The sequence below is a fragment of the Lacerta agilis genome, chromosome 18, assembly GCF_009819535.1.
Source record: "Lacerta agilis isolate rLacAgi1 chromosome 18, rLacAgi1.pri, whole genome shotgun sequence".
Lineage (NCBI taxonomy): Eukaryota > Metazoa > Chordata > Lepidosauria > Squamata > Lacertidae > Lacerta > Lacerta agilis.
In genome coordinates this window covers 2,042,608-2,069,202 of record NC_046329.1, presented here as the reverse complement: position 1 = coordinate 2,069,202, position 26,595 = coordinate 2,042,608, and the positions used below count along the sequence as shown (strand labels likewise).

Genomic DNA, 26,595 nt, shown 5'->3' with positions numbered 1-26,595 from the left:
TTGTTTATTCTCAGGCTGGAACAGAAGTGAGCTGAAGGGCTCAGCAGCCTGCTTATATAGAACTCAGCTACAAGCAACGGTAACAACTTTCTGTAGTTACCTAATCCCTGAACGTCACTTTTCAATCCCTCATTTGCATGTGCGGACCTGAGTGAAAACTGCAGCAGAATGAACTATATACACACACACCCCTAGTGGCCTAGGGTGAGAACTTCAATACATAACATTGTTGAAATTTAACACAATATGGAATAGTAATAATGATCCCTGCCTGCTCCTGTTTCCCAGGTGTTTCCCTGATCATCCTATGACCACGGCTTGGGCTGCCCCAGGACCTGCCGCACGATGCCCAACCCGGCTGCCCACCTGCCCTTTTACTACGGGAGCATCTCTCGCTCGGACGCTGAGGAGCATCTCAAGCTGGGCGGGATGATGGACGGCCTCTTCCTGCTCCGCCAGTGCCTCCGCAGCCTGGGGGGCTACGTCCTGTCGGTCACCCACAACCTCCAGTTCCACCACTACCCCATCGAGCGGCTGATGAACGGCACCTTCGCCATCGCGGGTGCCAAGGCGCACTGCGGCCCCGAGGAGCTCTGCGAGTTCTACTCCAAGGATGCCGACGGGCTCTGCTGCCCGCTCAAGAGGCCGTGCAACCGCCCCAGCGGCCTCGAACCCCAGCCGGGCATCTTCGACTCCATCCGAGAGAACATGGTGCGGGAATATATCCGGCAGACGTGGCAGCTGGAGGTACGGGCAGAATCGGGGCCTTTCCTGCGGTTGGGGGCAGCAGAGGGGAAACATTGCGGCCAGCGGAATATGGAGTGGCACCGGAGGACACGGGGGGAAACGTCAAAAAGAGCAGCAACTTTTTTTTGCCAATTAATTTTTACTCATTTTCAAATTTATAACACATCCAAATTAATTAAAGGTGATTTAACCCCCCCCAAAAAAAACTGGTTTCCCACTCTCTCAGGTATATTCAAATTAATCCCCTTTTATATGCTGCTATTACATGCCCCTATTACATGCTACATTTTACAGATTTATTTCTGCTTAACATCCATTTTGTTAAGCAAAATTCTCATCCCTCAGCTGTCCTTTTACTGACTCCTGCATACGGATAAAACACAATTACACCAAATAATAAGAAGTGAGGTTGTAGTAATTTTGTTCCTCTTTCCAACTTGTGTGTAGATTCTTTATTACGGTCAACGACCAGCACACACACACAAAAAAAGACACATACAGAATCAATAATAAATGCAATTTAAAATTGATCTGAGATTTGATCTAAAAGGGGTTGGCCGTATTAAAATTAAAGTACATTAAAATTAATAATTATTGCTTTAAAAGAATAAATTTGGAAATTAATTAAAAAATCAACAATTCAGATTATTATAATACTTAAATCAAAAGAAGGATCAGGAGCCACCTAATTGTGCGGACCGAAGCTTAATAGCGACAGCACAGAACTTTGCCACCGCAGCTGTGACCTTAGGGTTGGCATCTGAGAGGAGCCAATGGGCGTAGTGTTCTTCGGGACATCCAGGAGACTCACATAATAGCGGAGAGATAAGTTCATTCCGTAAAGCCCTATAAAAGCAGCAATGGAGAAGTACGTGTGTAGATTCATTCTCTTAGTTTTCAGCCTTTGCCTGTTTGCGCAGACCCTTTTCATTTCCATATGCAAACCAGATTATCTCCTTTCAATGTTCAGTCTTCATTATTGAGTTACAGCTTCTCATATCCATTTTTTTTTGCATTCCATTGGAGATAAACGCCCTTCTTTTCCTATTGGAGGCTATCACAAAGCAGGACTGGGAGATATCTGGTTTCCAACGTCGTGATATATCACGATGTTTGAAGAAGTGTGCATGCACACGAAAGCTCTTAGCAAGAACAAACTTAGTTGGTCTCTAAGGTGCTACTGGAAAGAAGTTTTTATTCTATTTTGTTTTGACGATGTCTGAATTAAGGATGAAGCTGGGTAGAGGCATTAACTGGCTCTACAGTTTTCCCCGCATCAATATTTTTGCATAGCACACACACACACACAAACACACACACATCATGATTAGCAGTATATTGCCAGGTCAAAAATTATGAAACTCTACATTTCTATGCCACTAGATAGTCATTTACACTTCCAGAACCCCCTTTCCTCTGAGTGCACCCCCTCCAAGTAATCCCACTGCCCTCCGGGAGACCGTACCACCCACTTTGGGAACCCCTATGAAAGATACTCGGAGTCCAGTGTGATTTTCATGCTCTTTATTCAGCTCATAGTAGTGAGGAATGTAGTTCCCCCAAAACGTTTGCTTTATATACACTATTTACACAATGGGCCCCACGTGATTGGCTAATTCCGGGATACTCCTGTATGCCAATCAGAGTGCGGATTCACTTCCACCTGGAGCTGGATTGGGTGGCTCCTGCAGACCAATCAGACTCCTGCAATCTCAATCCTATTGTTCAGGGACTAGTCAGACTGCTGCAATCTCAATCCTATTGTTCTGAGACCAGTCAGACTGCTGCAATCTCAATCCTATTGTTCTAGGACCAATCAGCCTGCTGCAGTTTGGATCCTATTCAACTCAGTACATAACACCCCTCCCCTCTAAGTTCCAGTCCTGCCTGGGAGGTTGCATCCATAGTCCTCAAGGTACGCTGGCTGCCTACGTGTGCGTTGCGGCCTGGGCTGTTCCCTGGTCAGGGGTTCTGGTTCAGGCTCGTGTTCCAAGGCTGCTGGTTGTGATGGGGCTGTTTGGTCTGGCGCAACCAGCTCGCTCTGTCGTGGCTCTGGTTCCGGTGCCCTTTCGGCCTCACGGGTCCTCTCAGTATTTACTGATTCTGCCTCCCCTGCCGGCCCCTCCTGCTCTACGGGTCTCAATGCCCCACTGTTCCCTTGGGACTCCTCTGACCTGTCCTCCTCCTGGTTTTCTCCTGGGAATCGTCGCCGTAGCTGGTCGCAGTGGCGGCGCCAGCATTGCCCCCCCTCTGTTAGCACCTCGTATGACACGGGGCCCGTCACCCTGGTGACTGTGGCGGGTACCCATGCCGGGCCTGCCCCAAAATTCTTTGCGTACACTGGATCCTGGGCCACAAAGGTCCGGGGGTTCCTGCCTTCCCCCACCACTACCTCATCCTGAGCTCTGTCAGGGTGGAGGCGGTCCAGTCTGATTGCGAGGCGCCGGCCCATTAGTAGTTCAGCGGGGCTCCGGCCAGTCGTTGAGCTGGGGGTGCTGTGCTGTGCTAGAAGGAATGTGGCAAGGCGGTACTCCCAGTCCCCTTGCGTCATGCGGCGTAGGGTGTCCTTGGTGGTCCGCACCATGCGCTCTGCTTGGCCATTGGTGGCAGGGTGGAATGGTGCTGAGCGGATGTGGCGGATGGCATTCTGCGCTGTGAAGGTCTGGAATTCTTCTGACGTAAATGCGGTTCCGTTGTCTGAGACGAGAGTGTCAGGGAGTCCATGGGTTGCAAACAGCCTGCGTAGTACCCGGATGGCTGCGGACGTAGAAGTGGATGGTACCAGTGCGACTTCCAGCCATTTGGTGTAGGAGTCCACCACTATGAAGAATGTTTTCCCCTGGAAGGGCCCCGCAAAGTCCATGTGCAGGCGTGACCATGGTGCTCGGGCGGACTCCCAGGACTGCACTGGGGACCTTGGGGGATCTGGGCGGGATTCTTGGCAGGCCTGGCAGTGTTTGACCCAGGTCTCTATCTCTCCGTCAATCCCTGGCCACCATACATAACTCCTGGCGAGGGCCTTCATTCTCACTACCCCTGGGTGTGTCTCGTGTAGGGCTGCAAGGACCCTTTTGCGAAGGGGCTCAGGCACGACGACCCTGCTTCCCCATAACAGGCACCCCTTGTGGGCCGACAGTTCATGTTTACGGGTTGTGTAGCCAGCGAATTCTGGCCCGGGGCTGCTGCTGGGCCATCCCCTCCACACCCAGTCCAGGACCCGGGAGATGACCCTATCTTTCTTGGAATGGTGTGCAACTTCTTGTGCCTGAATAGGGCGGTCGGGAAGCAGCTCCAGGCTCATAACCTCTTGTGCGGGTGCTGGGTCGGGGCCAGTTTCTGGTAGTGGTAGTCTGCTGAGGGCGTCTGCATGGCCCATCGCTTTCCCAGGGCGGTGAATCAGTGCATACTGGTAGCCGGCAAGGAAAATTGACCACCTGAGGACGCGAGGAGACAGCACTTGGGGGGTCTGCTTTTCGGGGGCAAACAAACCAAGCAACGGCTTGTGATCAGTCACCACGGTAAAGGGCCGCCCGTACAAGAAATCATGGAATTTTTTTACTCCCTTCACGATTGCCAGACCTTCCTTGTCGATTTGCGAGTAGTTCCGCTCGGCTGCGGTGAGTGTCTGGGAAAAGTATGCCACTGGCACCTCTCTTCCATCTGGGAGTTGGTGTCCAAGGACAGCGCCGATGCCGTAGGGTGAGGCGTCGCATGCTAGCACCACCGGCAGCCTCTCGTCGAAGTGTGCCAAGACCGAGTTTGAGACGAGCAAGTCCTTGACTGCCTGGAATGCGGCCTCCTGGCGCTGGCCCCACACCCAAGGGGCCCGCTTGTCCAGGAGTCTATGTAGGGGCTCTGCTACTGCTGCCTTATGGGGAAGGAAGGCATGGTAAAAGTTCAATAGCCCCAAGAAGGCCTGAAGTTCAGTCTTGCCCTTGGGCGCTGGAGCATCACAAATGGCCCGTACCTTGTCCCCAGTCGGGTGGACCCCTTCTGCATCCACCATAAATCCCAGAAAGTCCACCTGAGGCACTCCTAGTAGACACTTTTCCCGCTTCACCTTGAGACCCGCCATCTGGAAACGGTGCAGAACGGTGCGAAGGCGGTCCTCAAACTCCTCTGCCGTGGGCCCGGCAATCAACACATCATCAAAGAAGGGGGTGACGCCAGGAATCCCTTTAAGCAGCGAGTCCATTAGATTCTGGAATATGCCTGGTGCCACGCTGACACCGAATTGCAGCCGCTTTACCTTGAATGCTCCCCTGTGTGTCACAATCGTCTGTGCCTCTGCTGTGGCTTCATCTACTGGCAGCTGTTGATAGGCTTGGGCCAAGTCCAGCTTGCCAAAAAATTTTGACCCAGCCAGGGTGGCGAGGACATGGCTGACCACTGGCACTGGGTATGCGTGGGCCATGAGGGCCTTGTTTATGGTACATTTGTAGTCTGCGCAGATGCGGACCGAACCATTAGGCTTGACGGGTGTGACGATCGGGGTTTCCCAGGTGGCATTAGGCACAGGCTCCAGCACTCCTTGCTCCACAAGCCGGTCCAATTCCTCGTCTATACGGGGTTTCAGGGCGAACGGGACCCGGCGGGCCTTGAGCCTGACAGGTCGTACTGCGGGGTCCAGCTGTAGGGCAATGGGGGGGCCCGTATACTGTCCCAATTTCCCATCGAAAACTGCCGGAAACTCCTTGCATATGGCGTCCACATCCACTTGTAAGCTAGTGCGGTTCACCCCGGTGACGGCTAGCCCCAGTGGTCCAAACCATGCCAATCCCAGTAAGCTAACGTAGGAGCCCTTGACCACGAGCAAGTCCAGTTGCCGTGTCCGCCCTCGATATTGCACCCTGAAGGTCCCCACCCCCATTGTGGGGACCTTACGTTTCTGGAAGTCCCGGAGGGTGAATGGGGCTGGCCTGAGTTTGGGACCCCCACTAGGGCACAGTTTTCTTAAAGTCCGTGCCGAGATTATGGATAGGGTTGAACCTGTGTCCAGCTCCATGCGGCACGGGGCCCCCTCTATCTGTACCTCTACATAAATTTTCTCTATGTTAGGGTGGGGCAACTGGTATACCTGGTAGTCCGTGGTCTCCGTCGAGTTGCCTTGGTGCGTTGGGCCCCGGGACCTGGGGCTCTTGGGGCGGTCATCTGATGCCTGGCGTCGGATGGGCCGAGCCCGACACACCCGGGCGATGTGGCCTGATTTTCTGCACTGCCTGCACTCGGCATTGCGGAAACGGCAGGTCCTCCTCTCGTGATTCTCCCCGCAGCTTGCGCAGTTCCCTCCTTCTGGTCGAGGCAGCTGTGGTGTGTGCACGGCTTGAGTGCGCCGCTGTACTCTGTGCACCTCCTCCCTGTCTGATCCTGAATCGTCGATGAGGTCCTCGTGGTGGACCCTTGGTTGGGACGGCACGCTCGGCCGTGCCTCTTGCATCGACCTCTCGGCGGCTTCTGTTGCCAGGGCCTCCTCCAGAGCGACCTGGAATGTTAGGTCCTTCTTGGCATAGAGGCGTCGTTGCAGCTTCTCGTCACTCAGGCCACCGACGAGGCGGTCACGCAGCATGTTCTCCAACTCTGAGAAGTTGCAGAACCGAGCGGCTTGGCGGAGGGAGGTCACAAACCCCGTTATGGTTTCCCCAGGGGCTTGCCGCTTTGCATAGAAGGCATTTCGACGAGCCACCACCGAGGGCTGTGGCGAGAAGTGCCCCTTCAGCCGTTCCACTATTGTTTTGTAAGGAACGGTAGCGACATCATCAGGCGCAAGGAGAGCCCGGGCGATTTCGAATGTCTCCTCTCCGCAGACGCTGAAGAATATCGCCCTCTTCTTGGCATCGTTGGTGACCCCTTTAGCTTCTAGAAGAAAGGTGAAACGGGTGGCGTATCCTTCCCAGTCTCCTGATGCTGGGTTGAATGGCGAGAAGCTGCTGTCCGTTGCCATCTTGAGTTCCTTGGGACCCGGAGCTGAAGCCTGGATACACGGTGCGAGGCAGCTGTGCGGCAGGTGGCGTTGCTGCGGTGCTGTGTGTGGCAGTCAGCTCAGCGGGATCCCACCTTCGTCGCCAGTGAAAGATACTCGGAGTCCAGTGTGATTTTCATGCTCTTTATTCAGCTCATAGTAGTGAGGAATGTAGTTCCCCCAAAACGTTTGCTTTATATACACTATTTACACAATGGGCCCCACGTGATTGGCTAATTCCGGGATACTCCTGTATGCCAATCAGAGTGCGGATTCACTTCCACCTGGAGCTGGATTGGGTGGCTCCTGCAGACCAATCAGACTCCTGCAATCTCAATCCTATGTTCAGGGACTAGTCAGACTGCTGCAATCTCAATCCTATTGTTCTGAGACCAGTCAGACTGCTGCAATCTCAATCCTATTGTTCTAGGACCAATCAGCCTGCTGCAGTTTGGATCCTATTCACTCAGTACATAACACCCTAGTTTAGGACAACGTAGAATTACAAAAGGCAGTTCCTTCCATCTCCAGCATACAGGCGTTGAGTGCTGCTCTTGTGTAGGAACCACCTGGGTTAAATGGGAGGCTGAGAATTCCCCCCACCAGTCGCAGCTTGTCTGGGGAAGTTAAATATTCCCAGAAAGGCAATAGAGTCTCTGTTCTCTCCTCTTCCTTCTTCGTAGGGGGACACCCTCGAGCAGGCCATCATCAGCCAGGCCCCCCAGGTGGGAGAAACTTCTGGCCACCAAAGCCCACGAGAAGATGCCCTGTACCACGGCCCCATCACTCGAGCGCAAGCAGAAAGCAGGCTCTACTCCGGTTCACAGCCTGATGGGAAATTCTTGTAAGCACGTTATCAGGGCAAAGCTTCCTGTCTGTCTTCTTCTTCCTTCTTCTTCTTCTTCTTCTTCTTCTTCTTCTTCTTCTTCTTCTTCTTCTTCTTCTTCTTCTTCCAAATCATTCTATCGATCTCCCAAATTTTAACGAAATCAACCACAAATTAAAACACATTCAAGCCAGTGTGGTGTAGTGGTTAAGAGTGGTAGACTCGTAATCTGGGGAACCGGGTTCGCGTCTCCGCTCTGCCACATGCAGCTGCTGGGTGACCTTGGGCTAGTCACACTTCTCTGAAGTATCTCAGCCCCACTCACCTCAGAGTGTTGTTGTGGGGGAGGAAGGGAAAGGAGAATGTGAGCCGCTTTGAGACGTCCTTCGGGTAGTGAAAAGCGGGATATCAAATCCAAAACTCTTCTTCTTCTTCTTCCAATCTCCCCCCAAAATGGCTTCCCTGCGCTCTGTCCTCGATGCGCCCACAATTTCCTCTCGTTGCTGCGTTGTTTCCTCCCCAAAGTTGTCTGTCGTCTTCCTGTGGTTGGGGCACCCATCTGCCTCGCTTTGCAGATTCGGGGGTATCTATCGACCAGGGCGAAGGAGTTGGAATGGCCGAGTCCAGGAACTTGCCGTCCTAATGTCCCACAGGAGGGGTGAGGAGCCCCCAGTCTCCTCATTTGGCCCGCGAGGCCATTTCACCCAAGCCCACCTCCCCGTAAGGGTGTCAGAAAGCATCCACTTCCATTCCGACCCAGCGTTGCCACTGTTGGCTCTGCTGCAGTTCCATTTCTGCCCGGTACTAACAGACCCTCCAAGTGTCCCTATTTTCCAGGACAGACCCAGATTTACAAAAGCTGTCCTAGTTTCTGATTTGATCCTGGAATGTCCCGCTTTCCTTAGGACGTCCCTATTTCATTGCAGAAATATTGGAGGGTATGATTAGTTATGAGACCCCAAGCCAAGGAGATAAAGACAACCGTAGAAGACATTTGAAGGCAGCCCTGGATAGGAAGTTTTTTTTAATGTCACTGTTTTTTAACGTTTTATATATGTTGGAAGCTACCCAGAGTTTGCTCTTGTTAATTGCTACTTGTAACTAATGTAGCTAATTGGTTGGACTAGATCAGGCATCCCAAACTTCGGGCCCTCCAGATGTTTTGAGACTACAATTCCCATCATCCCTGACCCTGTCCTTGTAGCTAGGGATCATGGGAGTTGTAGTCCAAAACATCTGGAGGGCCGCAGTTTGGGGATGCCTGGACTAGATGAACCTTGGGTTCCCTCCCAACTCTGCAATTCTGTTTGTTGCCAGGGTATAAATTAAGCTCGTTTTGCCTCAAAAGGCAAACTTCCCTGATTCGTAATTTTTGAAACCCTATGCAGAATGCAAAACAGCCACCCCTCACAATTGGCAATTCTCTGAATTTTGCAATGCCGTCCCCCAGATGTGTGCCTATATAGCAGCAACCTGCCCATAAAAAGACACACATCTGTGCAAATATCATACAAAGTTGCATTATCTCAGGGGACCCTGCTTTGCATAGGGAAGCTGAGATTGGAAGGATGAGAAACAGAAAATGGACACATTCGCCAGGCCCCTTGGAGAAAAATCAGGTGCCCCTTAAGCAGGAACAGAGCGGATCCTGACAACTTCCATGCCATTCCCTCCAGGCTGAGAGAGAAAAAGGAGAACGGCTCTTACGCTCTGTCCCTCGTCTACGGAAAGACGGTTTATCACTACCGGATCGGACAGGACAAAGCAGGAAAATATTCGGTGGAAGACGGAACCAAGTTTGATACGCTGTGGCAGGTGGGTTGTGTGAGTGCGTGGGGCTGGAGACCCTCCTCCTTCTCGGATTGCCTGCATTGCAGCGAAGAGAAGAGAATCATCAAACTGCAGAGTTGGAAGGGACCCTGAGGGTCATCTAGCCCAACCCCCTGAAATGGGGTTTATTCTATTGTTTTAGGGAAGATGGCACTGCCACCCAAGAAGGTGTCAGCAAACATGGGCAAGCCACAAGGTTTGCAGGGGTACAAGTTTTGCCGGTGGGGGAGGATGGGTGGACACCTAAAAGGGAGGGGGAGCCCCCAAAGCAGACCCATTTGGACTGAGCATGTGTGGTGGCTGTCGAGGGAGACGAACAGAAAACCAGATGGGCAGGGGAACCCAATGGAGTGTCATGGAAGTGGACCATTTATTGTAGCTTCCACTCATCAGCATGACTAATAGCCATGTAGAGACGGGGGGGGGGGGGAAACAGCAACAAGACTGAATAGGTCCAGTGGAAGTTTTCTTGACGGCTCTGCGGATTGGAGGGGTTTTAGAGGCACGTTGGTGACATGGCAGGGGTATCAGTCATGCATCAACCACCATGGATGATATGCGGCCCTCAGGAGCACTCAGTGTGGACCTCAGAAACCTCCCCAGGACGCACCCTTCCCTGGCTTTGCTTCGCCCCTTCCTTCTAATATTATATTTTATTGAAATAATTTCGATTATAAATAAATAAAGTGATACAGAGTAAAATAAGTGGGGAAAGTGAGGGGTGTTGGAGAGGAAAGATGTGTATATTCCTAGCTGGAACTGAATGGAGGACAGTGGGGTGTTGTGTGTTAATTTCCTAAAATTATATTCTGCTCGGTTGTGCAAATAAAACCTCAAAGCAGGCTGAGCGTGGGCGGAAATTATCCTGCTGTACTCAGGTATAGCCTGTGACTCCGCCCGCTTTTCCCACTGGCTCCGCCCACTGCTGGCGTGTGGCCCCCTAAGAGGCTGCCAAGAAAGGAATGTGGCCCTTGCATTCATGAAATCTACTGTTGTTGTGGAGGAACGCTTCCCCCATATTTCGTCTTGCTGTCTCCAAGGAGATCTTGGGATCCGAGCAAAAGGGAGCGTGGAATTTTTAAAAAAATTCTCTCTCTGTTTTTGGGCTTCTAATCTTCTTCTCCTCCCTTCCTATCTGCAGCTCGTGGAATATCTCAAACTGAAACCGGATGGCCTGATCTATTATTTGAAGGAAATTGCGCCGAATCCGGATATGCCAACAGGTGAAACCCCAATATTTGTGACTTGGAAAATATTGTAACTTCTTTCAGGTGCAATTCAGAGTTGTTGGGATTTTTTGGGTTGTTGCTTTTTTAAATTTATTGACTTTGTTAAATACGGCCCAGTTTCTTTAAAAAATATATATGAATTTTCAAGCACCAATTAAAAAGCAAAGCAAAACAATACCCATATCCCCTTGGACTTCCCTCCCTCCTTTTGTGGATTCTGATGTTATAACTCCCCCCTAACCCCCAAATCTCCTTAATGATTCTAATTCTTACTTGTAAATACCCTTTATTGGCACAAAACAGTAAAACCATACAAAGTCATCCAAATACATTGATACAGTAATCCAAACACATACAATATATAAAAGACTTGTTGTGTTGTTGTTGTTGTTGAGTCGTTGAGTCGTGTCCGACTCTTCGTGACCCCATGGACCAGAGCACGCCAGGCACGCCTATCCTTCACTGCCTCCCGCAGTTTGGTCAGACTCATGTTGGTAGCTTTGAGAACACTGTCCAGCCATCTCATCCTCCGTTGTCCCCTTCTCCTTGTGCCCTCATCTTTCCACATCAGGTCTTTTCTAGGAGTCTTCTCTTCTCATGAGGTGGCCAAGTACTGGAGCCTCAACTTCAGGATCTGTCCTTCTAGTGAGCTCTCAGGGTCGATTTCCTTAAGGATGGATAGGTTTGATCTTCCTGCAGTCTGGGGACTCTCAAGAATCTCCTCCAGCACCATAATTCAAAAGCATCAATTCTTTGGCGATCAGCCTTCTTTATGGTCCAGCTCTCACTTCCATACATCACTACTGGGAAAACCATAGCTTGAACTATACGGACCTTTGTCGGCAAGGTGATGTCTCTGCTTTTTAAGATGCTGTCTTGGTTTCTCATTGCTTTCCTCCCAAGAAGCAGGCGTCTTCTAATTTCGTGACTGCTGTCACCATCTGCAGTGATCATGGAGCCCAAGAAAGTAAAATCTCTCACTGCCTCCATTTCTTCCCCTTCTATTTGCCAGGAGGTGATGGGACCAGTGGCCATGATCTTAGTTTTTTGATGTTGAGCTTCAGACCTATTTTGCGTTCTCCTCTTTCACCCTCATTAAAAGGTTCTTTAATTCCTCCTCACTTTCTGCCATCAAGGTTGTGTCATCAGCATATCTGAGGTTGTTGATATTTCTTCCAGCATCTTAATTCCAGTTTGGGATTCATCCAGTCCAGCCTTGCGCATGATGAATTCTGCATATAAGTTAATAAGACTAGATAACCACAATTTTACTAAATCTGTAACTGTTCCTTATTTCCCATTTTTTACTACAAGTTCTACATCAGTCATAGAATCATAGAATCATAGAATCATCGAGTTGGAAGAGACCACCAGGGCCATCCAGCCCAACCCCCTGCCAAGCAGGAAACACTATCAAAGCATTCCTGACAGATGGCTGTCAAGCCTCCGCTTAAAGACCTCCAAAGAAGGAGACTCCACCACACTCCTTGGCAGCAAATTCCACTGTCGGACAGCTCTTACTGTCAGGAAGTTCTTCCTAATGTTTAGGTGGAATCTTCTTTCTTGTAGTTTGAATCCAATGCTCCGTGTCCGCTTCTCTGAGCAGCAGAAAACAACCTTTCTCCCTCCTCTATATGACATCCTCATTAGTCCTGCTAATGAGTTTAGTTTCCCCCCAATAGTTTTTCCAATAGATAATATGCTTCCCCATTCTTCATTAAAAGTTACTTCTCCCTGGTTTCTAATTCTTCCCGTACGTTTGCCAGTTAATAGTCCATTAATTTTATCTGCCACTCTTTCTTGGTTGGGACTGTATCTTCTTTCCACCTAGTTCCTTCCAAGCAAGGTTCATGAGGTCTGGAAGCTTGGCGGCTTTGTTTGTTTGTGCACGAGGGAACTAGAAGGACCATAGCTCAGGCTTGTCCTTTGCAGATGTCACCTAAGCAAACTCTTTCCTCTTGTTTCCAGAAACCGTGACACCTGCCCCACCGGCCCACCCGTCTGCGTTCGTAAGTAGTGGCTCTTTCTTTGGCTTCCTCTCAAATTGTCACAGTTGGGTACCGCCTTTCAGGGTCTGTTTAAGGACTGGGGGACACGCATGTCCTGGGTGAGAGATCAGCCGTGGCTTCCATCAGCGGCCAGGGAAATCCCATTGAGTCAATCTCTGCACTGAAACAATCCTGCATCTGCAAGGGGTGAATTCCAACTCTGCAATTCCATGATTCCATGTTTCCTTGCCAGGCTCAGCGGAGACTCGTATCACAAAACTCTGATGGTTACACACCTGACCCCATCGGTGAGTAAAGGGCAAGGGAATAAACCGGCACCCCAAGGTGAATTGTTGTGGTTTTATATGTTCTTGGTAAGTCACTGGTCCAAATTTTAGGCATTTCTCCTCTCTCTCTACACACACACATAATTTTATTCATGTGCTGCCTCCCCACAGTTGTGGACTCTCCTTCCCTGGAGGTTTTAGCAGAGCTGGATGGCCACCTGTCCTGGATGCTTTAGCTGAGATTCCTGCATTGCAAGGGTTGGACTAGATGACCCTTGGGGGTCTCTCCCTACCTTACAATTCCAGGATTCCAGGATTCTATGAACCATGCTCAAAGCAGCTTAGAACATGAAGAAAATTCATAACTACAAGATAACAAAAGTAGTCCATGACTAATAATAAATGAAGTGTTAAAAAACACACAACCAAACCAAATGATTCCCACATAAATCACAACAAAATCTAAAAGAATCCACAGCAACAGCACCACCCTGTGGCCACTGGTGGCACTACAACAAAGGAACTGTTTGAAAAGGACGTTTTTAACTTTGCATCTAGGAAATAATTCACTCTACTAATTGTTTCTTTAAGTGCGAAAAGAAGAAAGAGGTGAGAATTACACCAACTTCATCTACTGCAATCATTTTATCATTTTTTCTTCCACTGCTTTGCTATAATATTTTTAAATAGTCCACAAAAGGCCTCCATTCTTCTATGAAAAGTTCTTAATTTGGATCTCTTAATTTCGCTGTCAGCTTTGCCATTTCCACAACGTCTGTTACTTTCAAAAGGCAATCCTCCTTTGATGTTGTTGTTGTTGTTACTTTCTCTTCTTTCCATTCTGTGGTTATAATATTCTAGTTGCTGTTGTCACATACATAAATAATTTGGTCATCTTCTTTGAAACCTCTGTCCCTATTATCCCTATAAGAAAATCTTCTGGTCTTTTGGGAACGGCTCATTTAAAAATTTTCTTCATTTCATTATAGATAATTTCCTAAAAGCCTTTAGATTTTGTGCATGCCCACCACATATGGAGGAATAACCCTTCTGTCTGCTGACATTCCAACATTTACTTGACACATTTCTATGTATTTGACCAGTTTATTTGGTGTTAAATACCACCTGCAACATTGTTTCAAGATTAAGTTGACATGAGTCAACAGTGTGATGCAGCAGCTAAAAAAGCCAATGCAATTGTGGGCTGCATCAATAGGAGTATAGCGTCTAGATCAAGGGAAGTAATAGTACCACTGTATTCCGCTCTGGTCAGACCTCACTTGGAGTACTGTGTCCAGTTCTGGGCACCACAGTTCAGGAGGATACGGACAAGCTGGAAGGTGTCCAGAGGAGGGCAACCAAACTGGTCAAAGGCCTGGAAACGATGCCTTATGAGGAACGGCTTAGGGAGCTGGGTGTGTTTAGCCTGCAGAAGAGAAGGTGAAGGGGTGACATGATAGCCATGTTCAAATATATCAAAGGATGTCATATAGAGGAGGGTAAAAAGTTGTTTCTGCTGCTCCCAGAGAAGCGGACACAGGGCAATTGGATTCAAACTACAAGAAAGAAGATTCCACCTAAACATGAGAAGAACTTCCTGACAGTGAGAGCTGTTGGACAGTGGAATTTGCTGCAAGGAGTGTGGTGGAGTCTCCTTCTTTGGAGGTCTTTAAGCGGAGGCTTGACAGCCATCTGTCAGGAATGCTTTGATGGTGTTTCCTGCTTGGCAGGGGGTTGGACTGGATGGCCCTTGGGGTCTCTTCCAACTCTAGGATTCTATGATTCTAATACTCACTCTCAGCCCTCTGTGAGCATCTCCTTGATCTCTTGGGGGAGGGGAATCAGATACCTGCTGGAATCCAAAGAGACAGAAGGTACATTCTACCATATGTGGTGGCCATGTAAATTGGGCTTCTCAGTCATGATATATACTGAAATGAATATATATATATATATATATATATATATATATATATATAATATATATATATATATATAAAAGGTCTTTTATAAAAAGACCAGAAGCCTTTCTCTTAGGAATAACTGAGTCAGATGTCCCCAGAGATCGAAATAATCTGTTTATTTACGCAACTAGGCCAACCTGAATGCCCAGAAATGGGAGGGAGGGAACAAAGGAGGCGTGGCAGACGAAATTGATGGAATATGCAGAATTAGCAAATTTAACAAACAGAATAAGAGAACAGGAAGAAGGATACCTTAAGGAAGACTGGAAAATGTTTGTGGAATATTTGAAGAATCATTGCAAACAGGTTAGAACGTTAGCAGGACTAGAGTAATTTCAGCAGTAAAAAATACGTCGGGAAGGGAAAACACATGGTGGATGGCACATGCATGCAGCAGCAAGGGGTCACCAGAAGGAACAATGGAAGGGAAGTCAATGTTCGATTTAATTTAATGCTTTGCTTTGTTATGTGACTATGAAAATGATAAAATTCATTTAAAAACAAAGTTCTCTTGGGGATGGGTGCAGGCCGTGGAAAAAAGGGGCCGGATCCTGCCCATGGACACGTCCTGCTACGAAAGCCCTTACAGTGACCCCGAGGAGCTGAAGGAGAAGAAGCTATTCTTGAAGAGGAGTAACCTGATTGTCGAGGACATGGAGCTGGGGCAGGCAATTTCGGCTCCGTCCGGAAAGGCGTTTACAAAAATGAAGAAGTAAGTTTGCCTCACCGTGAGCGAGAGCAGTGATCCGGCGACCTCAGTATTGCCTGCACTGACTGGCAGCAGCTCTCCAGAGAGTCAGGCAGGGATCATCCCAGCTGCACCTGGAGATGCTGGGGGTTGATTTTATATGCAGAACTTGGGGCTCAAAGTAAGATTCCAGCCCTCACCCCCCATTTTAAAATGGATGTTGCCTTATAATGGATTGAGGTTGAATCCTGACAAGACAGAAGTACTGTTTTGGGGGGACAGGGGGTGGGCAGGTGTGGGGGACTCCCTGGTCCTGAATGGGGTCACTGTGGCCCTGAAGGACCAGGTGTGCAGCCTGGGGGTCATTTTGGACTCTCAGCTGTCCATCGAGGCACAGGTCAATTCTGCATCCAGGGCAGCCGTCTGCCACATGGGTAGGCAAACTAAGGCCTGGGGGCCAGATCCGGCCCAATCGCCTTCCCAGATCCACGCCCGCAGACGGTCAGGGAACCAGTGTGTTTTTACATGAGTAAATGTGTCTTTTTATTTAAAATGCATCTCTGGGTTATTTTTGGGGGAACAGGAATTCATTCACACCCCCAAAAAAATATAGTCTGGCCCCCCACAAGGTCTGAGGGACAGTGGACCGGCCCCTTGCTAAAAAAAAGTTTGCTGACCCCTGGTCTACCAGCTCCATCTGAGACCCTCCCTGCCTGCTCCCTGTCTCACCAGAGTGGTCCATGCTCTGGTTATCTCCCGCTTGGACTACTGCAATGCGCTCTCCGTGGGGCTACCCTTGAAGGCGACTCAGAAACAACAACTAATCCAGAACACTGGTGACTGGGAGTGACTGCCAAGAACATGTAACACCAGTCCTGAAAAACCAGCTCCCAGTACATTTCCGAGCACCATTCAAAGTGTTGGTTCTGACCTTTGAAGCCCTAAATGGCCTCAGTCCTGTTTACCTGAAGGAGCATCTCCACCCCCCATCGTCCATCCCGGACACTGAGGTCCAGCTCCGAGGGTCTTCTGGCAGTTCCCTCCCTGCAAGAAGTGAGGTTATAGGGAACCAGGCAGAGGGCCTTCTCGGTGGTGGCGCCCGCCCTGTGGAACGCCGTCCCATCAGATGTCAAGGAGATTTAAAAAAAACAACAACACACCTATAGAACTTTTAAAAGACATCTGAAGGCAGCCCTGTATTGGGAAAGCAACGCAGTCAGATAGGTGGCGGTGGTTATTTCCAGTATTTGGGGAATGCCTCTTCTTAGAGCAGGACAATTAATTAATTAATTAATTAATAATTCCTCCACATATTATTCCCCACACTGGGGAAAGCCTCTTCTTGGAGCAGGAAAGTATTACTATTCCAGTTTGGGTGGAATTCCTCTTTCAAATAGTCTTCCAAAGAGTCATTTCAGAGCCCAGCCTCCTTTCCCGACTCTTAAGAAGAGGCATTCTGCAAAGTCGGAGATAGAGGCACCCCCTCCACCTCCAGCATGTGGAAGGGAGTGCTTCTTCTGAGAGGCCAATGCCAACTGCCACCCGTCACCATGAACTCTGCTCCCCTCCTCCCTAGGAAGCACATCGACGTGGCCATCAAGATCCTGAAAAGCGGGAACGAGAAAGCCGAGAGGGACGACATGATGAAGGAGGCGCAGCTCATGCACCAGCTGGACAACCCTCACATCGTGCGCATGATCGGCTGTCTGCGAGGCAGAGGCGCTCATGCTGGTGATGGAGATGGCCTCCGGAGGGTCGCTCAACAGATTCCTCTCCTCTAAGAAGTGAGTCGATCCCGCTGCCGAATACACCTGTAGGTCCCGGGCAGTTCTTTATTTCCAAGGGTTATGGAGAACTCTTCTTCTCCAAAGAAGGTCAGAAAGCGGATTGGCAGATCGATTAAGCAATTCCTCCATTGAATAAAAAGGGCTGCGAATAGACCTAATGCGACTTCCTTTAGAATTGTAGGCTTGGAAGGGACCCCGAGGGTCATCCAGTCCAACCCCCTTCCGGAATAGAAATGTCTTTGTCACGTTCAGCAAGGGAGGGGTCTGTCATCTGAGCCAGGAGGGAGATTTGCGATATTGGGATCACCCTATGGAATACTTGGCTCCTGAGAGATATGAGCCACGGTGTCTGAGCCACGGGGATACCACTAACCCTAGAAGCATAGATTTGTAGAGCTGGGAGGGACACCTTCTGCAATGCAGGACTCACAGCTCAGGAATCCCTGGCAGGTGCCCCCCCCCCCAGCCCCTGTTTAGAACACCTCCAATGAAAGAGAGTTTCTGAGGTCATAGAACTGTCGAGCTGGAAGGGACCCTGAGGGTTGGACTAGATGACCCTTGGGGGTCCCTTCCAACTCTGATTCTATGAAACAAAATACAGGTAATAACTCCCTGGAACTCCTCAGGCTAAGAACTTTCTCCATTTTGGACTTTTTAAGCGACAAAAGAGGAAGGCTGGGCCTGGGAGAGAAATGTCACAACATACCATTTAGCAGAATAGTATGAAAACTAATTTTAATTACAGCCAGAAATTTTCATGGAGTGTTTATATTAAATAATATAATGTAGTACTAACTACAGTGGCTGGCGCTGTGGGTTAAACCTACCTAGGGCTTGCTGATCAGAAGGTCGGCGGTTTGAATCCCCGCGACGGGGCGAGCTCCTGTTGCTCGGATCCCTGCTCCTGCCAATCTAGCAGTTCCAAAGCACGTCAAAAGTGCAAGTAGATCAATAGTACAGCTCCGGTGGGAGGTAACAGCGTTTCCGTGCGCTGCTCTGGTTCGCCAGAAGCAGCTTAGTCATGCTGGCCCATGACCCGGAAGCTGTACGCCGGCTCCCTTGACCAGTAAAGCGAGATGAGCGTCGCAACCCCAGATCGTCCGCGACTGGACCTAATGGTCAGGGGTCCCTTTACCTTACCTAGTACTAACAATTGACAGAAAGGGTTGTGGAGGTACTTTTCTTTTATCTTTATCTCTTTTGTCGTCGTCCCCCCCCGCACTTTCCCCCTCTTGGTTTTTCTCTTTTCTTATTCTCTTGATATGTTGATTTTTATCATTCTTTCATACATGAGTTTGGATTTTATTGTTTTATATCTTAAACACACACACACACACAAGTTTCCCCTTCCCTATTCCAAAGCAAATGGGTTTCTCCAGCTCAGGAACCCTCATTACGTCAATGCCTTAACCGTAGAAGAACTTCTTCCCCCCTTCCCCTAGGGATGAAGTCCCCGTGAATAATGTGGTTGAGCTGATGCACCAGGTGGCCATTGGCATGAAATATTTGGAAGAGAAGAACTTTGTCCACCGAGACCTGGCTGCCCGGAATGTTCTGCTGGTCAACCAACACTACGCCAAGATCAGTGATTTTGGGCTGTCCAAAGCTCTGGCTGCTGATGACAGCTACTACCTGGTGAGAAATGAAAAACGGGTTGGGGATCCACTGAAGGTCAGATGCAAGAATGGTTGAGATTAGGGCTGGGCGATATCTGGTTTTCAAGATTGTGATAAATAAAGATTGTGATAAAGCAGCTAAACATTGTGATATATTGAGATATATCACAATGTCTGAAATAAGGATGGAGCTGGTTTTCAAATTTGTGATATATCACAAGCTAAATACCACGATATACTGATATACTGATCTCAAAGTCTGAAATAAGGATGGAGCTATATAGAGACATTGGGTGGCTTCACAGTTCCCCCCACATTGTGATTATTTTTAAAGCACACACACACACACACACACACACACACACCATGATTTGCAATATATTGCCAGGTCAAAAACTATGAAACCGATATCACAATATGGACCTCAAACTGGTTTTGGACGATATATTGCTATATCGCCCAGCCTAGAGATATCTGAGGGGGGCAGAGGACTGCTCAACCAGATCATGAGAAAACAAGAAGGCATTTGATTATATCGAGGTGACTCCAAATACGTCATGGTTGGAGTGTAAGCAATAAGTTGTTGTTGTTGGTGGTGGTGGTGTTATGAACTAGGACCTGGGAGAACAGGACCAGGGTTCAAACCCTCAATCAGGCTAGCCGGGTGACTTTGGGGTGAGCCACAGTCTCTTATTGTTCCTCAGAAGAATAAAAATGGGCCAAAGGAGAGTCATGGATGCCATCTTGAGTTCCTGGGAAAAAATCTGGGATAGAAATGGAATAAAAACCAGGTCTTGCCCATTGAAATTACCTCTGGATATGAGCTGTTGGGAATTTCAACTGGGGAGAGTTGCTGCCGTTGCATTCAGAGGTCGGGGCATATTGTCGGACGCCATAAAGATAGGTGGGTGGACTGGATGGGCCCCCTTTGGCCAGATCCAGCAGCCAGGCTCCTCTGAGTTTCTTACGGCTGCTAAAAATAGAGCTTCCATGGGCAGAGGCAGTCTACCTTAGAATGGTGGGGAACAAAGGAGGGAGGAAGCCTTTGGTTGGCCCCTATGAGGGACAGGATGCTGGGCTAAGGTGGGGCCTGTCTCTGCTTGGGGGAAAGCGGGTCGTCCACCCAAGTCTTCTCCTTCTGCACCATGCACATTACCTGGCGATTCTTCAGTGCTCCTCTTCCGTGCCTTTCGATGCAGGCCAAGACAACAGGGAAGTGGCCACTGAAGTGGTATGCCCCCGAATGCATGCTCTTCCGAAAGTTCTCCAGCAAGAGCGACGTCTGGAGTTACGGCGTCACGATGTGGGAGGCGTTTAGCTACGGACAGAAACCCTACAAGGTGAACACCACTAAGCTGAGTAACGCGGGAGCCCGGCCGCACCCTGCAACATTTCACCAGGCTCACGATATATAAAACTGCTAGCACATTCGCAAACTAAGCAGAGTCTGCTCTGGTTTCTAATTGGATTGGGGGGGGGACTGCATGCTTCGGCACCTGCAGGGGGTTGGACTAGATGACCCTCGGGGGTCCCTTCCAACTCAAAAATTCTATGATTCCACGAGAATCCATCTATCTATCCATAAGAATCTACCTGTTTAATCTGTTTATTCTTATTTCATCAAATTTATCTATATTTTTTTATTCTGTCATAAAATTTACCATGCAGTTGTTGTTGTTGTTGTTGTTGTTGTTGTTGTTGTTGTTGTTGTTGTTGCTGCTGCTGCTGCTGCTGCTGCTGCTGTTAAAACAAAATAAAATAAAAAATTCCTTCCAGTAGCACCTTAGAGACCAACTAAGTTTGTTCTTGGTATGAGCTTTCGTGTGCACGCACACTTCTTCAGATACACGAAAGCTCATACCAAGAACAAACTCAGTTGGTCTCTAAGGTGCTACTGGAAGGAATTTTTTATTTTATTTTGTTTTTTTTGCTACCTACCTGTTATTGTTGTTCTTAGAGCATGGGACTCTTAATCGTATGCATTGCAGGGGGTTGGACTAGATGACTCAACTGTATGATTCTGTGGTTCTCTGCTCTTAAGACAAACCAGTCAATTTCTCTGCCACCATTCCACTAGAAAATGAAAGGACCGGAGGTGATAACATTCCTCGAGGAAGGGAAGAGGATGGATTGCCCCGCGAAATGCCCCCCGGAGATGTACAAGCTAATGCAGCAGTGCTGGACTTTCAAGTAAGACCCTTCTGCAGTTAAACAAGGTTTGGTTTCTCAGACTTGGCTGAGTGCTCTAAATTAGTCGAGGCCTCTCAAAAACCTTGCAGGGGTGGCAGGCCAATATCTGGGATTCTTTTATTTTTTAAAACAAACAAACATTTATTCAAAATAAAATAAAATAAAATAATTCCTTTCAGTAGCACCTTAGAGACCAACTAAGTTAGTTCTTGGTATGAGCTTTCGTGTGCATGCACACTTCTTCAGATTTATTCAAAAGTTACAGTACAGCTTTCCCCACTGCCATAACATCACAGAATGATCGCTCTGTGAGCCGAGGAATACCCGCACCTGATATCTGAGACGGGGAATGCTCCTTCGTGCAGAACGGAGTTAAGGTGCGGGACTCCCTGCTGCAGGGTGGGGAGAGGTCAGTGCAAGTACGAGCCTCCAGGACGCCGGCCCCTTTTGCAAGCTTCACATTTCACTGACAAATACGCAGAACCCTCAACCCTCACTTTTATTTTCTCCCCTCCGTTCCCCTCCCTCCCCAGGTGGGAAGACCGGCCGGACTTTTCCACGGTGGAGACGCTCATCCGCACCTATTACTACAGCATCGCCGCCCGGACGGAGGAAAAGCAAGAGGAGAAAGCGAGAACGACGCCTGATTGAGCTCCCAAAACCCTCTGCAGCCAAGACATCTTTCCGCCCTTTGGAAAGGGATGCCTTGCAGGCTGCGCTGTTTCTCTGCGGCTGCAAATCCAGAGTTGGCGGAGACCAAGCTCAGTCTGCCCTCGCCCAGGCCCACAACTGCCTGCCTTCTTCTGTACAACCAGCCCTCCTGCCTCTCAGCTTCCTCCCTCATCCTCCGTTTTGCACAGTGGTTAAGAGCGGAGGACTCGTAATCTGGTGAACCGGGTTCGCGTCTCCGCTCCTCCACATGCAGCTGCTGGGTGACCTTGGGCTAGTCACACTTCTCTGAAGTCTCTCAGCCCCACTCACCTCACAGAGGAAGGGAAAGGAGATTGTTAGCCGCTTTGAGACTCCTTCGGGTAGTGATAAAGCGGGATGTCAAATCCAAACTCTTCTTCTTCTCTTCTTCATTGACTCTGGTGCCCCCTACTGGCAGTCCTCCTGTACAACAGACACTGCACACTGTGGATCCAAATTCTAGTAGTGGCTCCAGGTTTTCCTTCTCCCTTCCCGCTCCCTGCTGGATCAGGCCAATGGCCACCATGCAGGCAGGATCCGTGCGCCAGAGCCCCCTCCCTTCCTGCAGTTTCCGGCAGCTGGTGTTCAGAAGCATTGCTGGCTCTGGTTGTGGAGGCAGAGCAAAGAGATTGTGGCCAGTAGCCTTCATAGAATACAATTTATTGGAAGGGACCCCCCAAAGGTCATCAGGTTCAAGAGTTACCTGTTTTGTTATACATAATGTACTTTTTATTGAATTTCCTAGTTTTTCCAAATGGACTTCAAATTAAATAGTTACATTGTTTCATGTATTGACTCTCCCCCCCCTCCGCAACCAACTCAGTGTTTCTGTTCACACCCTTTTCTACTGCATTATAAATCGAACTCAGATCCCTCTAATACAATTGCTTTTTCATTATTCTTTCGCTGCTCCGATCTCGAATCCTGCCTGCGATTTCATTTGGCTCCAAATACTCCAAAAAAAGAGAGAGAGGTCTCCATTCTTCTATAAAAATTTCACCATTTTGACCTCTTAATATTCCTGACACCTTTGCCATTTCTGCATAGTCACAGAATCGTAGGGTTGGGAGGGACCCCAAGGATCATCTAGTTCGACCCTGTGCAATGCAGGAATCTTTTTGCCTAGCATGGGACTCGAACCCAAAACCATGAAACTGAGAGTCTCAAATTCTACCGACTGAGCTATACCAGTCCACTGAGTAATCTCTTCCCTTTGAAACCTTGCAAAGGAAAACCCTCTAAAGGAGGAAGAAAGTACCCCTCTTCTTCCCTGTCTCCACACCCCCCTCCCTCTTCTCAACTGCCAAAACGGCCCCCCCTTCCCTCCTTTTAAAGGGGGGGGGGGACGGACCGCCCCGCCCCCAAAGGATGAACTGTCCGTCAAGATGAAGGTGGATTAACCCCTTCTGCGCTGGGATGTAATACCTCCTCCATCTTAGGACGAATCCCAGATGTTGCATGCCTAGGAAGCATGGTTCCGAGCAATTTTGCCTTTGACCCCCTCTTTCCCCCTAGAAATGCCCCCTTTAGTGCTAAACCAGAGAAAACCCGATGGACGCTTGCTCTGATTCACCAGCAAACAGACAGTGGGGACTTTGACGTCCACCTTACGTCCTGTTTCTCTTTCTGCCATTTCAAGAAGCCAGTGCAACTTGGTGGAATTTGTGCGTATTAAGTCCCCCCCCCCCACTCCGCTCCTTTTCCATTTCATTCTGAAACTACTCCCCTGTCTTCCCCAGAAATTACTTTCTCCGTTCGGAAAGGCCCCCAGAAACTCCTGTGACGTAAAAGTTTCAAATTTAGCCATTGCTAATAGGACGCCCATGAATGAATGAATGAATGAATGAATGAATGAGTGAATGAATGAATGAATGAATGAGTGAATGAATGAATGAATGGAATCTGCATACACTTGTTATAGGAATTCTAAGGTTTTATATATATAAAAATAAAAGTCCATAAATGTACAAGGCAAACACATGCATAAGTATATAAACCACGTGTCTGAAATAGTACAGGAGAACAACCCTGAAGCCATTTTGACTCTCCCAAATTGACCTCAAATATTTCTCTGCAAGGAGGAAGGAAATGGGAAAAGCTCTCCAATTGTCTTTGGACTGTAGGGGCTTAACACCTCCCCGTAAATACAGTCTGGCAAGTGCCTGTTAAGCTGAGCACACTATCCATATGCGTAAGAGATTCAGGAACTAAGCATTTACCATCTCCAAGGAATGGCCAGGCAATTATGGCATTATCAGGTATCCTGGCAGACAGGAGAGAAGCAACACACTCAAATTTCTGCTGGAGACCACCTCCTTCTGTGATGTATGGATGATGTTGTAGGGGAGTGGTCTTGGGCTCCATGGTGGGCAGTTTCAAAAGTCTATATAAAGGCTTGCACACCATTGTTCGGGGTTCGTCCTCCCCCCTGTGTGTGGTGAGTGTTATGTATTGAAGTTCTCACCCTAGGCCACTAGGGGTGTGTGTATATAGTTCATTCTGTTGCAGTTTTCACTCAGGTCCGCACATGCAAATGAGGGATTGAAAAGTGATGTTCAGGGACTTGGTAACTACAGAAAGTTGTTACTGTTGCTTGTAGCTGAGTTCTATATAAGCAGGCTGCTGAGCCCTTCAGTTCACTTCTGTCCCAGCCTGAGAATAAACAGAGCTGCTTGGAGAATCACTGTGTCGTCTGCTATGTCCACCCACTATTTAATAGTGAGTGAGTGAGGACCCTGTTGCAACAGATTAATAAAGATCAGGCTTAGCCTACTAGTTGACCTCTGTTATGATTCTCCTTCTGATAGAGAACCCACATAAAGACTCTATACGGGCTCTTGGGTGCCCCATAAGGGAAAAGGAGCAGTCCCCCCCCCTTATAACACCATCCAATATTTCTCCAATGAAAATAGGTAAAGGTAAAGGGACCCCTGACCAGTTGTGTCCGACTCTGGGGTTGCGGCACTCATCTCGCATTACTGGCCGAGGGAGCCGGCGTACAGCTTCCGGGTCATGTGGCCAGCAGGACTAAGCTGCTTCTGGAGAACCAGAGCAGTGCACGGAAATGCCGTTTACCTTCCCACCGGAGCGGTACTTATTTATCTACTTGCACTTTGACGTGCTTTTGAACTGCTAGGTGGGCAGGAGCTGGGACCGAGCAACGGGAGCTCACCCCGTCATTGCGGGGATTCGAACCGCCGACCTCCTGATCGGCAAGCCCTAGGCTCTGTGGTTTAACCCACAGCGCCACTATTCCATACGCTCCAAAATTTCTCTGATGGCTTCCTTATTTTCATCGGACAAGTGTTGGAGGGTATGGACTTTGTTGTTGTTGTTCAGTCGTTCAGTCGTGTCCGACTCTTTGTGACCCCATGGACCAGAGTATGCCAGGCACTCCTGTCTTCCACTGCCTCCCGCAGTTTGGTCAGACTCATGTTAGTAGGGTATGGACTAGGACGTCCCTATTTCACTTGGAGAAATGTTGGGGTGTCCCTATTTTTCATCAGAAAAGCGTATGCTGCGGACTGAGCTGCTTCTCAGGGCACAGGAGCAAAGGCTGGGTTGAAAAGTTTGCGACCTGCGTGGCTGCCTCGCTATTCTGAAGGTTGGCGCGCTCTCTTTCTCACACACAACTTCCCCAGTGACTCATTTCCCACCCTGATCTTAGAAATAAACCTGCTGCCCTTTGGATCAGCCACTTTGACCCGGTCTGTTTCCCCCCCTCCCCTTTCCATCTGGGGATTCGGGTTCAAAAGAGAAATGAGATCTCCACCTGCGCCCCTTTTTTTACCACCTTCCCTCCCTCCCTCCCTCCCTCACTCCCTCCCCTCCTCCCTCCCTCCCTCCCTCATGTAATTGTGAGATGCTCACCCGTTTTTTCTTAGACTGGAGACAGACAGACAGAGTTGATACCTATATACGTCCCCAACTCACTGCCCCGGTTCATCTTAGAAAGATCGGGAGACCCTGTTCTCATCCTCCAAATGTTGGCAGGTAAGCTCGACCACCTAAACATTAGGAAGAACTTCCTGACAGTAAGAGCTGTTGGACAGTGGGATTTGCTGCCAAGGAGTGTGGTGGAGTCTCCTTCTTTGGAGGTCTTTAAGCGGAGGCTTGACAGCCATCTGTCAGGAATGCTTTGATGGTGTTTCCTGCTTGGCAGGGGGTTGGACTGGATGGCCCTTGGGGTCTCTTCCAACTCTAGGATTCTATGATTCTATGATTCCTCCTCATAGGGATGAGCTAGAAATAAAATTCAGTTCGCACTCAACGGCAGACCTATTGACATTTCCCTATATAACTTTTAAATTATTTCCCCCCCAAGATATTTTTACCCTAACCTTCAAATCAAATGCAGTTTCATAACTGACTTCCTCCCCTCCCCTCTACAATTACTCAAACCTTTTGTACTGCATTATATCTTTATCTCTTACAAAAAAGTTTCTCTATTACAATTATTTTTCTTCCGCTGCTTTCATCTTGAATCCTGCCCGCGATTTCATTTGACTGTAATGTTGTTGTTTTTTAAAAAAATAGTCCACGAGAGGCCTCCATTCTTCTTTGAAAAGTTCATCATTTTGTTCTCTTAATTTCGTGGTCAGTTGTGCCATTCCTGATAGCCCATTGCTTTCAAAAGCCCCAATTATTATTATTATTATTATTATTATTATTATTATTGTTATTGTTATTATTATTATTATTTTATTACCTTTTCTTCTTTCCATTCCTGTGCATATAATATTCTAGCTGCTGTTGTCACATACATTAATAATTTGGCCATTTTCTTTACTTATT

General features: G+C 48.5%; 1 protein-coding gene across 1 annotated transcript; it reads left to right on the top strand.

Moving 5' to 3' along the window:
* The first annotated feature begins 338 nt into the window (after nucleotides 1-338).
* On the top strand, nucleotides 339-21,762 carry LOC117039690 (tyrosine-protein kinase ZAP-70). The gene is given in 17 exon segments (XM_033136871.1): nucleotides 339-747; nucleotides 7,390-7,434; nucleotides 7,436-7,472; nucleotides 7,475-7,550; nucleotides 9,209-9,347; nucleotides 10,504-10,585; nucleotides 12,560-12,600; nucleotides 12,839-12,887; nucleotides 14,477-14,486; nucleotides 15,372-15,487; nucleotides 15,490-15,542; nucleotides 17,099-17,221; nucleotides 17,223-17,302; nucleotides 18,748-18,940; nucleotides 20,121-20,261; nucleotides 20,999-21,111; nucleotides 21,645-21,762. Coding segments are annotated over 17 exon segments (1,818 nt in total). The 5' UTR covers nucleotides 339-345.
* The last annotated feature ends 4,833 nt before the right edge of the window (nucleotides 21,763-26,595 follow it).